The sequence below is a fragment of the Haplochromis burtoni genome, unplaced genomic scaffold, assembly GCF_018398535.1.
Source record: "Haplochromis burtoni strain Fernald_Lab_line unplaced genomic scaffold, NCSU_Asbu1 Contig_904, whole genome shotgun sequence".
NCBI lineage: Eukaryota > Metazoa > Chordata > Actinopteri > Cichliformes > Cichlidae > Haplochromis > Haplochromis burtoni.
The window spans coordinates 59,591-73,737 of record NW_024583265.1 but is presented as its reverse complement, the minus strand read 5'-3'; the positions used below and the strand labels follow the sequence as shown (position 1 = coordinate 73,737).

General features: G+C 37.8%; 1 protein-coding gene across 1 annotated transcript in view; it reads right to left on the bottom strand.

Moving 5' to 3' along the window:
- Nucleotides 1-2,960: 2,960 nt before the first annotated feature.
- The window catches only part of mfng (MFNG O-fucosylpeptide 3-beta-N-acetylglucosaminyltransferase), a 29,744-nt gene continuing 18,557 nt past the window's right edge, over nucleotides 2,961-14,147 (bottom strand). Inside the window, exons 5-8 of the mRNA XM_005951226.3 lie at nucleotides 11,486-11,571; nucleotides 9,522-9,687; nucleotides 9,358-9,443; nucleotides 2,961-4,555 (exon numbers count right to left, since the gene is read on the bottom strand). Coding sequence (XP_005951288.1) covers nucleotides 4,504-4,555; nucleotides 9,358-9,443; nucleotides 9,522-9,687; nucleotides 11,486-11,571 — 390 coding nt within the window. The 3' untranslated portion in view covers nucleotides 2,961-4,503. The remainder of the gene's footprint in view (nucleotides 4,556-9,357; nucleotides 9,444-9,521; nucleotides 9,688-11,485; nucleotides 11,572-14,147) is intronic.

Below are 14,147 nucleotides of genomic sequence, written 5' to 3'. Positions count from 1 at the left end.
TCAAAGAGAAGGAGCATGAAGGCTACACTCAGGTTTCCAAATCCCACTTCCTGACTTTGTCACCTCTGATAGTCCCAACCTATGCATTAAAATAAGGAAGATAATAATCTTGGCCTGATCTAAGACTGCTACAAATACTACGGTAAATTGCTCGATTGTTAACTATTTTATTCTTTTAGTCCTTTGTGCATCAGCTGGTGTATTTGACTCTATAGTCTCTGTATTGAATAGAGAATCAGGCTGTTTAGTTAGTGTATTAAAAGTGGAGCCTTAAAACATATTGGTGCACATATGGCTGTACCACTCATTACTGGGTTGTAACTGTGTTAAGTCTAAGCTAATCGTATTGTGAAGCATAAACAAATGTAATTACCTTTCAAGTGTATCAATTGATGTAATTATAACCACATCAATTAAAAGTGGGAGCTCATCTAAAGAGGGTTTATGCAAAGAAAGGTGACATCCTTTCACAAAGTTATTTTTGAAGGGCTCATTTCATAATGACGTAACACTCAGATTTGTACTTTGTGGAGTCTTCTGGCCTCAGATGACATTTAATGTAAATACATGCTTCAAATCCTAAGAAATAAACAGGCTGATGAAGAGATCGTGTTCTTATTGTTAGGAAAGACATGAATTATTGGCAGTAATGTCCATATACTATGCTGCAGTAGCCCATGTTTACACTTCATGAAAACCAGAGTTTATTTACTGATTTACTGTTAATAAAAAAATGTTTTAAAAAATGTAAAGTTTCCCTGATGTTGCTATTATACTGAATGAATTCAGACTGTGATTCATGCTTTTATTTTTGCTGAGTTACTGTACTGATCTTATAAGAGATATCTATCAGAAGTCAGTGAATAGTGTTCAAATTGTTCAAAATGCAGCAGCAAGACTTTTCAGAAGAACCTAGAAAAGTGAACATATTAAGTCACTTGTAATGACTCTGCCCATGCTCTCGATTTGTTTAAGAAATCATCTTTGATAATTACTTTTAAAGTCCCTAATGGCCTGGTTTCAGAAGACATACTGGAACTGTTATCCATGTACCAACTGGGGCTCAGTGTGAGATCCTCTAACAGGAACTTGCTAACAGATCACACCTCATAGTTAAAGACAAAAAATGGCGGAGCATGTGCTATTAGGGGCTACTCTGTAGTGGAATGATCCAAGTAGTGGAGAATTCTGACTCGCAGTATCTTCTTCTTATTGATCATTGTATTGATCACTAAAGACTTACTTATATACTGCTATAAATGTTATTATAGGCTGCATATCTGTGACATGCTGATCTTGCCTCCATTTTATTCCTTATAAATTGTTTTTGTTTTGATTTATTCTTTACTGTGGATTCACCATATAAGCATATTTTAACTGATATGCTGTGCTATGCTATAGTATACTATTCTATGCTATGATATGCATGCTGTGCGATGCGATGCGATGCTATGTTATGCTATGCTATTCTATGATATGCTATGCTATGGTATGCATGCTATCCTCTAATATGAAATGACCGATTCTAAACTTCATTATTTTAAAATAAACTTTCTTATTCATTTTTTATTACAATAAAAATACTTTGTGAATCAAATATGATTATATATGATTTTATGTATTATACCATAGTGATAACAATGCTGTGTAATTAAAGGCACAGACATGCAGATGTACTCCTGTAGCATTGGTCCTCTCACCATCAATCACTGACTAAATTCAGTCATTCTGGTCAGTGAGCTATAGAATGGAACAGCTGCAACCTTTGCTAACAATCAAACAGTATATGTAATGAGCGTGTATTTGTATTGTGTCATAACTAATTCATACCAGCATTTTAAGTTAAATGTAGCTTTCACACCTAATAGCAAAGCCACAGTAGTTTGGCCACAAATGCACTGCTTTAATCTTCGCAGGATGGACTCTCTCGTGATGCTGTAGGTTTTTCAAATACAGAGAGAACCAGCTGTCTCATTGGGTTGTGACCTATGTCTCCCCAACCAACCATTCAGATCACCTTCACTGCATGACTATACCACTAACTCAGTCAAGGGTTACTGGTCACACATATTCTAAAAACTATTCATCATCTTTGTTCTCATTTAATAAACCACAACCGCTCTGAAGAGCATAAAAAGAAAAATCCCTCATTCTGTAGCCACTGTGGGAAATTGATTTTACATTCGGAGAGAACTTTCAGTCTGCATTGAAATGCTCAGGTTGTTTACTTGAAACAGATTGGTCTCAGCGTTCTCCTGGAGATGTGTTAAAGTCACACAGTCACACTTTTCCATCCACTTCACAGAAGGTCAGTCCCAGACACTTTCAACGGCATATCTGTATTCATCACATCTCCATTCACAGCAAACAAGCAACCCGCGGGCAGCCAGCGGCGCAGTGTCATCTCTCTGCAGGTACTGCATGTATGGCCTCTGGCTTTTATTCCAACAACATTTGGTTGTGTGTATATCATAGCGACATTTGCATTCAACCCCTGATCTGTCCAGCTTGAAGAGATTTGCTTGCAAATGTGAGCTTCTCTTTCTTGGCAGCCGTGTCAGTTGTGATCTTTTTCATACTTCAAGCAGTTTCTTGTTGTTTTGTAAATCTGAAGCAGAGAAAAGTGACCCAGACCGATTGGGTAGGAAGTTATTTTACTCATTTTTCTTACAGTTTTCAAGGAGAAAAACAACTGTGGAGAAGACTGAGCAAACACATAGAGGGAAGGGACAGATGGAGGGGTGGGGGGGTGGGATGGGAGAAGTAAGAGTAGGAAGATGTGGGTCAAGATGGTTCATTCTGTGCAGACTTCACAGGAACAAGGACAGAGTCTCCTTCATGAAGTCACAGAGCATCAGCAGCACCTGAGGTTAGTTTAGGTCTTCCAGGTAAAGTTTGTCATTTTAATCATCGTTAACCTCCAGTGATAACAAAGAAATTAGAAAAACAGGTAAACACAATTTCAACTTTGCACAGTGAGTCTTTAACATTTTAATTTTTCCCACTTGCCAGCAAAATGACAAAAGATCTCAGCACACACAACAACCAAAATCCACAATAATCTTAAGTGCTCATTTGTCACATAAAATTCCTTTCATTTCATGTAACAATTTCATTTGAACATAACACAGATTTAAAGTAGAAAAATAAATTTCGTATTTCATACATTCTTCTAAAGCCAATGTTTTGAGTGCATAACAGCTGGTGCTGTCAGCAGATGACATCTGAAAATGAAACCACTGCGCTGTGCAAAAAGAAGCTGAAAAACTGGCTCGAAAATCGTGCCGACTCCCGTGTTAAAATACCACATAAACAGGTTTACAGCCTTGAACAAGGGAAGTTTTTGTGCCTAGAGTTTCTTTTCCCATTTATAAAAACTGCTTTGCAGTGGAATTTTTATCTAGCTCATCATTTAAATTTTTTTAAGGCTTAACATTTGTCCTATCAGGAGCATCCACTCATTAATAACTGACAGCTATGCAACTAGCTGTCTCCAAGACTTCACATCAGCTAATTTGATTCGATGACCTAGACCCTTCACCTGTATTTGTGGCAATAGTGCCTCTTGTAGCATTTTAATTGCAGTTATCTTACATGTAAGATGCTTTGTGGTTCAATAAATCCAAGACATTTTTGCTGAGGGAAAATTTAGTATTTCATCTGTATGTTACTTAACACTAGATAACCAGTATCTGCGTCTATGCAGCTCAGCTATAGACTCTGTTGTGAAAATTTTCCATTAAATAAAGCCTGCAGATGAGCGGTGAGCGGTAGCTAACATTCTTTAATCTAAAACTCAAAGAAAATAAAAAACCCAAGCTTGTGGCGAGCCTGCATGATCGCGGGGCAGACGATCAGCAGAGTCTCCTGAGCCTAACATGGCTCTTAGTTAAATACCTTCTTCAGGAACAAAAGGCAGTACACAGTTGTTTCACACTTTAAGGTTCACACTCCCTTGCTCCCTCCCAATGTTTACAAAAGATTCTTCCTGTGGAGTTGTCTGCTTCCCTCAACTTCCTTACTAGACCCCCACCATTTGTCTTATAGTATGAGTGTGAAACATGTTTAAAAATCCAGTGGCACCAAGGCATCATACAATAAAATAATGTGATTAATACATAAGTAAAAGAAATTCCTATAGACTCAGTGGACCAGCCTTGCTAACTAAGCTTGCTACATTAGCGCCTAATTTCTGAATTTCACCCTCTTCTCTTGTGGCTCTAAAAGATGAACACAACAATGGACAAACATTAAATCATGTCTTCGGAATGGAAGTCCAAAAACAGACGATGTCTAGATCCCTCTTTTACAGTCTGTGTTGATCAGTGGTAGGTGAGGCGTTGTGGAACACAGATAAGTCTGAGTCACCGTTATTCCTTCTGCATCCTTCTGCTCCACCAAAATGAATCGGTCCATTTTTCTGCAGGTAAAGGTAAAATATTAAATCCAGCTGGATACCAGCTTTGTCTCAGGTGCTTGGATGTGGTCGTCTTTAGGGGGTACTCATGGACACCAGCTGGTGAGGGGATACAGGATGCAGTGGACAGTCTTAAACCTGCAGAACACATAAGTCATGATTAATAACTCAGAGGTGGTTAACAGCTATTGTTAATGATGGTGGGGGGGAAAAGGCTTTTTCTCTAAAGGACTGGTTGACACCATTGGACTTATTATTTTTAGTAAGGCACTTTATTGGCTCCTTCCACACATTTCCCTGCGTGTGCACAAAGCTGAATGATTTAATAGGTATCAACTCACCACTGGTGACAATAAACAAATCACCTGGAAAAGAACGTGTGTGAATTATTATCCTTACTTTTATCATTCTTTTCTGGGAATGGGAACTTCTGAAATCTATCTATTAAATACCAAAAATGGCCTGCACAAATATCTACAGCAGCAAAGATTACAGCAGAGCATCTGTGTTTCTTAAATGTTATGCTCCTCATTCACAGTGTGATAAAGCAGTGGGTCCTAAAGTGCTGAGATTAATAAATAAAATTAATAAATAAATATTACACTAACATAGTTAATTCCTTATTGAAAGTCAAAACTGTATTCTGGCTAAGATGTATATAAACATTTTTAAGAAAAAGCAGGCTCATGAAAGTCAGCCCCACTTGACAAAGTTAAATCTACAGTGCTGCTCATTAATGTTATAAAGGTGAAAACTGGGTGTTTATAGTATGCACGGTGCGCTGGGTCGTCTGTTGATTTGCATGTGTAAACACTTATCTGTGGCTCTGTACTTTCATCTAACAGCAACTGCAGAATGTCAACTAGAGGGCATCTGATGAATATCTCGTGCAATTATCCATTAATAATTTCATATTTTCCTATTATTTATTTTTACTTCCAGAAAAGAGATTATGTTCTGGCCCCAACACAGAAATTCCAACACAGAGAGAAGTGAGTTAACTACAAAATGACTTAGGAGGTCAGCAACCCTGCTTTTATATTGGAATATAAGCTAAATAAATAACCAATAACCAAAATAAAGCCACACTGAAAAAAAGGGTTTGGCCAGCTCTTGGATTTACGTAAGCATCTTGCATGTATTTAACACAATTGCCTCGTGCTTTAAAGTTAAGTGTAACTACATAGTGTAGAAACTACATGATATGCAGAGAGGCTAGATTAAATTGTTCATATCATGTTCAAGTGAAGTAAGTCAATAATATAGCAATGTTAAATCCCGCGACACTGCACGGGTTTCAGACTCGCGCTCTTTAGATCGTGGTTTCAGGAAGGCATCCATCTCAGTCAACTCGAGCAGCCACCTCTACTTTTTTTTAGTATACCAAAAAACAGTAAGTTGGGTGGTTGTTACATTAAAAAAGTCTAACTTGTAATTTGAACACAATAATTTCATGTTTCTATGAACGTAATTAAATCATGAAGAATCTGTACGAAATTCAACATATTAATTTGTTCTTGTTGACATTACATGATACAATCTAGTAAGAGTGCTTAGTTGCTGAACTCATGAAATTCACAAGATCGCACAAGATTTCAAACTGCAGGAAAATCACTGGAGTTATAAGAGGCAGACAACTACACACACACCACGTGCATGCTATTGCTATTTATTGTGGATTATTACAAAAACAAAACAATTCTGCATCAAATACAGGAAATCATAGCTTTCCTACATTTCCTAGATTGTTGGCATGGTGGTTAGTGCTGTTGCTTCACAGTAAGAAGGTCCTGTGTTCAAATCCACATTCTGGCTAGTTTGCAGGTTTCTCTCTGGGTATTCTGGTTTCCTCCCGCAGTTAAAAGTCATGCAGTTATTAGAGTTAGGGTTAACTGGTGATTCTAAATTATCTGTGAATGTAAGTGTAAATCGTTGTTTGTTTTTATGTGATAGACTGGTCAGCTGTCCAGGGTGTACCCTGCACCGTAACCTATCACTTCAGGGTTATTTCCCAGCCCTCCTGCAACCAGGATAAAGATAGAAGGATGGTAGTTGTTGAAGACCCATTCAATTTTTATGGTAACCAGACTCTAGACTTTGTTGAACATTATGTAATATGAAGACAGCATGTAGTATTTAAGTGAACAAGTAGTATTGGGGTAAAAGTTATTGAATAGTGTTAAAATAAAATGACAAAATTGTGAAGGATTAAAACATTCCAAGAGCTCAACTTACTTCATCTGAACATGTTTCAATCGCGTTTTAGGAACACAAAATGCACAGGTTTATTGAATATGAAAAAGTTGTGTTGATTTAACTCAGTTGTTTAAGTTTCTGCCAAAGCAAAACATTTGTGTGCAACAAATGACCACTATTGAATCAAGTAAATCCAACATGGCCTTTTTTTCAGTGCAGATGGTAACCAGCAGAATTGAAATGTTTCTTAGTTGCAAGGAAACATTGCCAGAATATATTGATATTATATATATAAATTACCTAACATACAAGTTCAAACTTGTGTGAATGAACCATTAGTTTGTCTGTTAACAGTTGGCAGGAAAAACACCATTTTTCCATTATATACAGTTCAAGCCTTTGTACAGACAGATGAACCTGTGACCTACTCCTCTCAGGCCGAAGGGAGGGCAAACACAACCGTGCACTAAACCAGAGGATGGGAGCAAATGGAAATGCCACTGTGAAGCATTTGTGGTGATATGTTCTTACAGCTGAGGATGAAGGAAACCGGAAAAGACAAACACATCTGTTGTTCCATTGTGTTACATCAAATTGCTTTTATCTGGGAGTGAAGATAGAACAAGATCAACTGGAGCCAGAGGGCTGTCATGCCTTAACGTAAGATCATGAGAGACAAAACTGAAAACTGGAGATTGGAGCTGGAGATTTCTACAGCAAATACCTTTAGTAAACAAGAGCTTTATCACTGAAGACGCACAATAAATGCATAAGCCTAAAATTATAATAATTATAAAACACTTACAGTATTTTTTACATATTTATCTTATTTTATTAATTGTTTAGGGGTTTTTTGCGGTGGAGAAAGTCGTTTTTCCATTCTCAGTAACTTTCTCGGTCAGAAAAGAAATAGGATATGGACCCTCACGCACAATATCGATATTTTTTGGTATATTTAATTGTGAGCATTTTGTAGACAGACATTATGTCTCCCCTTGACAACTTGGTATGATAAGGTAAATAATAAACTGAAGGCTAAACAAATGACGTGTCATTTGTTATGTGCATTTGATGTCCTAAATCCTGGAGCTTTTCATGATTCCCTCTGCTAGATATCGCCATCAGGTCAAAATGAGGCCCATTACTGCTTTGATACACTTCAGTCAGATTTTAAGGCAACTGCAGCACAGAGTCGAGTCTTCCATGATACTAGTGCTCCTGTGCTTTTAGATTAGAGGCACTTTTACTTCTAAATCTGGGCTGCTCTTTCTGTAACGAAACATTGCTGGACCACAGGGTTTGTAGTTGTCCCTGGGAACCATAATTCATAACGCATGTCCTTGACCTGTGATTCTTTTGTGACCTTCGCATCAAACCCCCATCTGCTTCCGTTTAACCTGTTCCCATGTGTCTGAATAAGTGACGCATCCAGTGGCTCAGGAAGGCCGGCAAGTTGATCCCTGGTTGCCTCCTCGGGCAAGATACTGAACCCTGCCCCCCCCCACCCCACCCCACCCCCCCATAAATCTTCAATTGGAGGTGGCAAGACATGCAAGACTACTAGAACCCTGATATCTCAGATACCTTAGATCAGGGGTGTCAAACAGAAGACCAGGGAGGACAGAATCAGCCCTGCAAAGACTCTAATCCAGCCCACTGGACAGCTTTGGAAAATGTGGAAGCGGGCATACGTTTTCTTTCACTTACTACAGCTGCATTTCTTTATCGTGTAGGAAACACTGAGACATACTGCTGAAATTGCACTTCTTCTTGTATTAAGATATCTCAGGGATTAAATGTGCAGTTAAACTTCTTTACACTGACAGAAAGATCATAGCAGGCTGTCTTTGATGTCAAATCAGTTTGACATCCCTGCCTTAGATCAACGGGGTGTGGACTTTTAGTGAGTCCAAGAGCAAAAAGAATGCACGGGGAGAAGCTGCTAGTCATTATGCAGCACTACACTGCATAATCATACAGCATTCATCTGTTAAATGGTCTTAGTAATGCTCATGTTTTATGCTGTTTTCACACATCAGTAGGGTCATATTGTGGGGTGCAGTAACTTTTGCAGACTCTGAGGGGAGCGCTGTTTGTAAAACACGTACTTGGCATTCATAGGACAGAGGTTAAAATGTAATGCTCTGCTCAAGGAGTGAGGCATTGTCCTGTAAAACAAACCTTAACATTACTGTGACACAACCCTGCTAAATTGGCCAAACACATATTCAAAATTGCTTTGTGTAGTTAAAAATTACTTCTACTAAATATGGGGGGGGGGGAATGCAACCAAAAAATGAAAGAAGAGAACTCAGGTACTTTGAAAAAGCAATAAAATGCCTAGAGACACTGTATTCACGCTGAGAAAAAAGCACAAGCACACAGAGATACAGAGCTCTTCTTACATGATCCACTCTATCTCCAGTGCCTGGACCTGGATTTTTATGCTCAGTTTTTGGTCATTATGTAGTATCGCAGTTGCACTCATGATCATTTTAGACTATGTGAGTATTATAACCTGTCGTGTAGTGGTTTTGGCATCCAATAAGCCTTTAAAACCAAGCCGCATGAAAATCCTACAATAATTAGAGTTTGATCCATTAGTCTTTAAAAGCGACATATGTTTTTTAATGTTATGTCATTTATGTGCAAAGGGAGCCAGTGGAACACTAAACACAATAATGTCAGCAAGGACACATTTCTTAGTACCCCTCATTTACGAATGAATATTGCGAGAAACAAACCTGGAGGGATCGTCCTCCTTCGAGAAGCTCCCTTTTACCTCGATGCTGTTCATCTTATTCTCGAATATCCCATAGCTCAGTGTCACCTGCAGATTAGAAAACACATGAGAGTAGGAAGAAGTGCATTTGCTTGGACACCTGTGTATAAAACCGCCTGCTACTACCTGCTGTGGTATGCTTCTCTGGCTGATGAGCAACAGGTTTTCCAGGTGCGAGTGGAATAAAGGACAGTGGACCATGGAGATTCCCAGTCGCTTTTCCACAATAAAGCCCACAGTGCAGTCATCAGGAAGACGGATCTTAGCTGAAGTTCTCATGAACTGGGAACCACTGACATACACAGGGAAAAAGAGCCTTTCTCAATATATTCTCACATAACAGAGTGTGCAATACATCCACATTTACTGTGGGAGAAATTTAGCACCATAAACTGTCCAACTTTTATCTGAAAACATGTGGTTGGGCCCATTGACTGTTTACTGTGCATATTTTACTGCTGACCTTTTCCAAAGAACTATTTTTGATTGGCTCTCTAGCTCTACCTGTAGCCCTGGGCAGCTATTAGTTCCAGCTCTTTGAGAGAAGTTTCAGAGACAGACTGAGAAACCAAAAAGTCAAAACAGATACAGCACCAATTTTGTCAATCAAAAGATTAACAAATTGCTACAAGATAATTTACAGAATGAAAATCATGTTGTAGTTGTTGTAATCAAATTAGCCACTGAGACCATAAACACAGCAATAAATAATTTTGGTGGAAAACCAGTCCTGTTGGTATTTGGAGCAGTAAAAAGTAAGAGGAGATTTATTAAGATCGCAAACTGATTTATTAACATTCGCAACGTGCAATTTACTCTAACTCTGCTGATGTAGCAATGAAAAAGTATCTCTTGTGCTTTGTGTTTGATTTGACAGCATTAAGTGAACTGATGAGGCAATGCAGAGGTTTAAGAGCGTGTGTAGGAATTTCAGTTGACCCCATGGTGTACAGAGCAAAATGACACAAGAACAGAGCAAACGGAGCGATGAAGTTGGCTTTGGAGCTAAAAAAAAAAAATCAGGTCTTAGATGGACATCAGGCAAAGGAAGTGTATTTTGATGTTTGTTTGTTTTTTGATCACGGTGCTGATTGCTTTTATTCGGATCGATGCATTTCCATTAATAAACTTCAAAAACAATGTTTTCTCCAATAAATTTTCACTATACTCCAATGAAACCGTTACAAATTCAGGACCATGGACAGCGCATCCATTTTTCATGAGCTCGTCTGAGCTGTGCTCTAAAACATAACCACAGGTGCATCACAATATGTGAGATATAGATCACAGATACACACATAAAAGATTCCCACATGAGATCTGCAAATCCTTTTCTTTTTTTTTTTAACTAAACAAATCAGAGTAAAATTGTGCTGGTACTGTTGACCTGTTGACACCACCAGTCTGAGAGTATAGAAATAAACCTTTGTTATTTCCAGTTGTTCTGTCTCTTGAAGGGATGTAGTTTATTTTAATGCAAGAATGCTACAGATCACAATGTTTACAGTCTTACATCGGAGTCTGTCAGTTACTGAACATCATCTGTTAATGTGCGACCCTGCTCTAAATAGATTGTCTCTTGGCAGGTGGGGTCATTTTTCTATATTTGTCTATAAAGGGACACGCAACCAGAGAAGTCGCCCCCTGCTGACCGTTAAAAAGAGTGCACATTTAAGGCATTTTAGAATCTGCTTTGCTTTTTCAAACCAGAGGTTTACTTGTGTTAGCATTTATGATTTAATTAGTTTAACATTTGGTGCTTTTTCCATTAAAACTGATGAGATATGTTAAAACAAGTTTATATCATTGAGCATTAATGCAAGTTCCCTACAACAATGTAAAGAACACGAGGTCGTCTAAAACTAGAAAATCTGCACACTTATTAAACAAGAAGCCATTTTTACAAATGTTTAAAACCAGTGAAAAAAAATGCTATAATGAGTAAAAGCCCCAAACATGTTTGGTTTGAATTCATATCAGCATTACATAGATGTAATTGTCTGTGTGCTTGTGTTTTTTTTCCTCACTGTCTTATCATCATTGTCCCTATAAAGCACACACACACACACACACACACAAATTGTAAATACCTGGCCCACGGAGCCATCTTCTCTGCCAGTCTTCGACTCAGGCAGAAGCCTGCTCCACCTGTTGCAAACCAGAACTGCACCTCCCTCTGATAGACAACACACAGAAATTATTAAGAGATACCGTATAAAAATAATCACAAACTAATAAAGACTGGACTGGGTGTCATATGAGAAAAAATGCGGTTCCAGTGGAGATATACCACAGTTTCAAACCATAAAGGAAACAAAAACTCCAGCTCGATTTTTGCTGCAACATGTTGTGACAGTACAGTAGACAGAACAGTCACTGAAGCGCTGCACTATTCCTGCTGTGGTAAAATGTGCTTATTAACCGTTGTAAAGTACTATGTGAAATATTAGTGCTCTGCAGAGGGTGCAACTCTGGCTGTGAAATGTCACTCAAATGTTTCCAAGGAAAAACTCCTTTTAGCCGCTTCAGACTCACAGTAGATGCTGTTTCCTCAAAAAGCTGTTTAAAACACATTTTCTGTGCTTTGAATGAACTATTTACAGATACAGATACAGATACATTTCCAATATACATCTACCAACTTAACCCTTTATATGGCAGTTGTTGTTACCGAGTGTTATTTGAGCATGTTGCAGAACTTTTCTTTTTACTTGTGTGACTTTTTTCAAACTTTTTTTAAGATCAACACTCACTGCTTGGGGTTTGCATTTTTCTAAACAGTGTGTATACATAGACTATAGGGAAAAAACACACATTGTCAGTTTTCACAAATATAACACAAAATGAAAGCGCAGCGCTGTCACAGGAACCTGCTTCACTGTACTTGGTAAAGCTGCTGTAACATAGTAATGATGTCCACTAAGATAATGCTGGTCATTGTCATTTTAGTCATTATCCAGCCAACTCTGAAGGAAAACAGTGAAGTGTAGATCTACTGAAAAAACATATATTGGCATAGAAATAAAAAAAATATATATATAAAAAATAGCATTGCACCTGGTGTGGGTGCCCCTTATAATTGCATGTAGGTAATTCAATCAAAACTAAATAAATTACAATACTGAATTACTATCTTAATTTTAGCAGTAGTAAGACTGACAATAAACCCCAATAAATGCCATTTATTTATTATAAACCTGCTATGATGTCATAAAGCAAACAAAATCAAATATTTCACAGTTTCTAGCCAGAAAAAAAAGGTGAAATGTGTAAAAGTGGGTTAAATTTTTATCATTGGATAACTGTCTGTATGAAGCTTTGACAAAATCCATTTTACTATGAATACTACTGTCCTATGTTTATAATAGGGTGTGTTTTAGAACACAATATGGCTCACCTGGTGCTAAAAACTACAAAGTAACCATCAGTAGTGAACGTTTTTTAGGTGAACGTTGTGAAAAGTAAATATGGTGACATCATTATTATGCCACAAATTTCACTAATCTATACTTTCTAGAAATCCAACACAAACAACATCTAACTCAACATCTAAAGCAACTTTTGAACTATATAATGCTTCGCTCTTATCGACTTATCAGTTTGGGCATTATGAGCCCAACTGTAGGAGCAGGTAAGTGCGAAGGACCCGATTTCATGAATTCTGGAAGAACACTGAAAATTACAATTCTCCAGATCATCACTGATTGATTAGACACACTGTTGCAGCAGGCAGTCCATTTAAGGTACCAAATATTATTCATGGCCCAATAAAGAGCTAAAGCCTTTAAGAGCTTTGGTTGTGTTAACTCTTTTAAATTATGTTTACTTTTGTTACACACATATAGAAACTCACACCAACAGACATGTGTTTACATATACTCATCTGGGAATACAGAACACAAAAAATACAACACAAGCTCACACTGAATGTTATAAATATTTGCCACCATTTCACAGACACACAATACCTCTGCTATATCAGAGGAAATCAGAAGTGGAAAAGGGCCTCTATGACTGAACCTAAGTGTTCACGGTTTCTCTTTCAGGCGCGTATTAACTGCTCTGGTTTCCAGTCTGTTATGAATAGTACATCTTTATCTTCTAACTTTGAGCCATTTCTCAAGCAACTATTGTGTTTTTCCTTCTCCTGTTGCTTAAATTGCTCAGTTGATATTTTGCCGGGATAAATGTGCTGCCTTGTTTTCCTGTTTGTCACAGCAGGCAGATAAAGAATTTAACTCATAGAGCGAGTGTAATTGCACAGCTAATCGGGAGCTTGGAAGATTTCTTTCCCTTTCTGTTCTTCATTCTTCTCTTTTTACCTCCTGTTCACTAATTTTCTTGTAAAATTTAACATGTGAAAAATGTACTTGTCCTTCCTTCCTTCACTTTACTTTAATTTCCTCCTTCCTGTACATCTCTTCAAATAAACTTCTCTTCCTTTTTACTATTTCTCTGTTTTTTATCTCTTTCCCTTCCTTTTTACTTTCCATTCCTTCCCACTCCATTCCTTTCTTTTCCTCCTTCCTCCGATCACTATCCTTCCCGTTTCACTATAGTGACAGGAAATCGGAAAAAACTAGGCAGCAAGATGTAAGAAAATGAGATGAGGAGACAGAGAGGAGCCTGACATCGCCTTTTTTTTTGTTTTCACTAAAGGGAACAGAAAGAAGGAAGGAAGAAGGGAAGAGAGAGAAAAAGCAAAGCAAAGATTAATAAAGATCTATTCTTCCCTGCAAATGGCTGCAATCA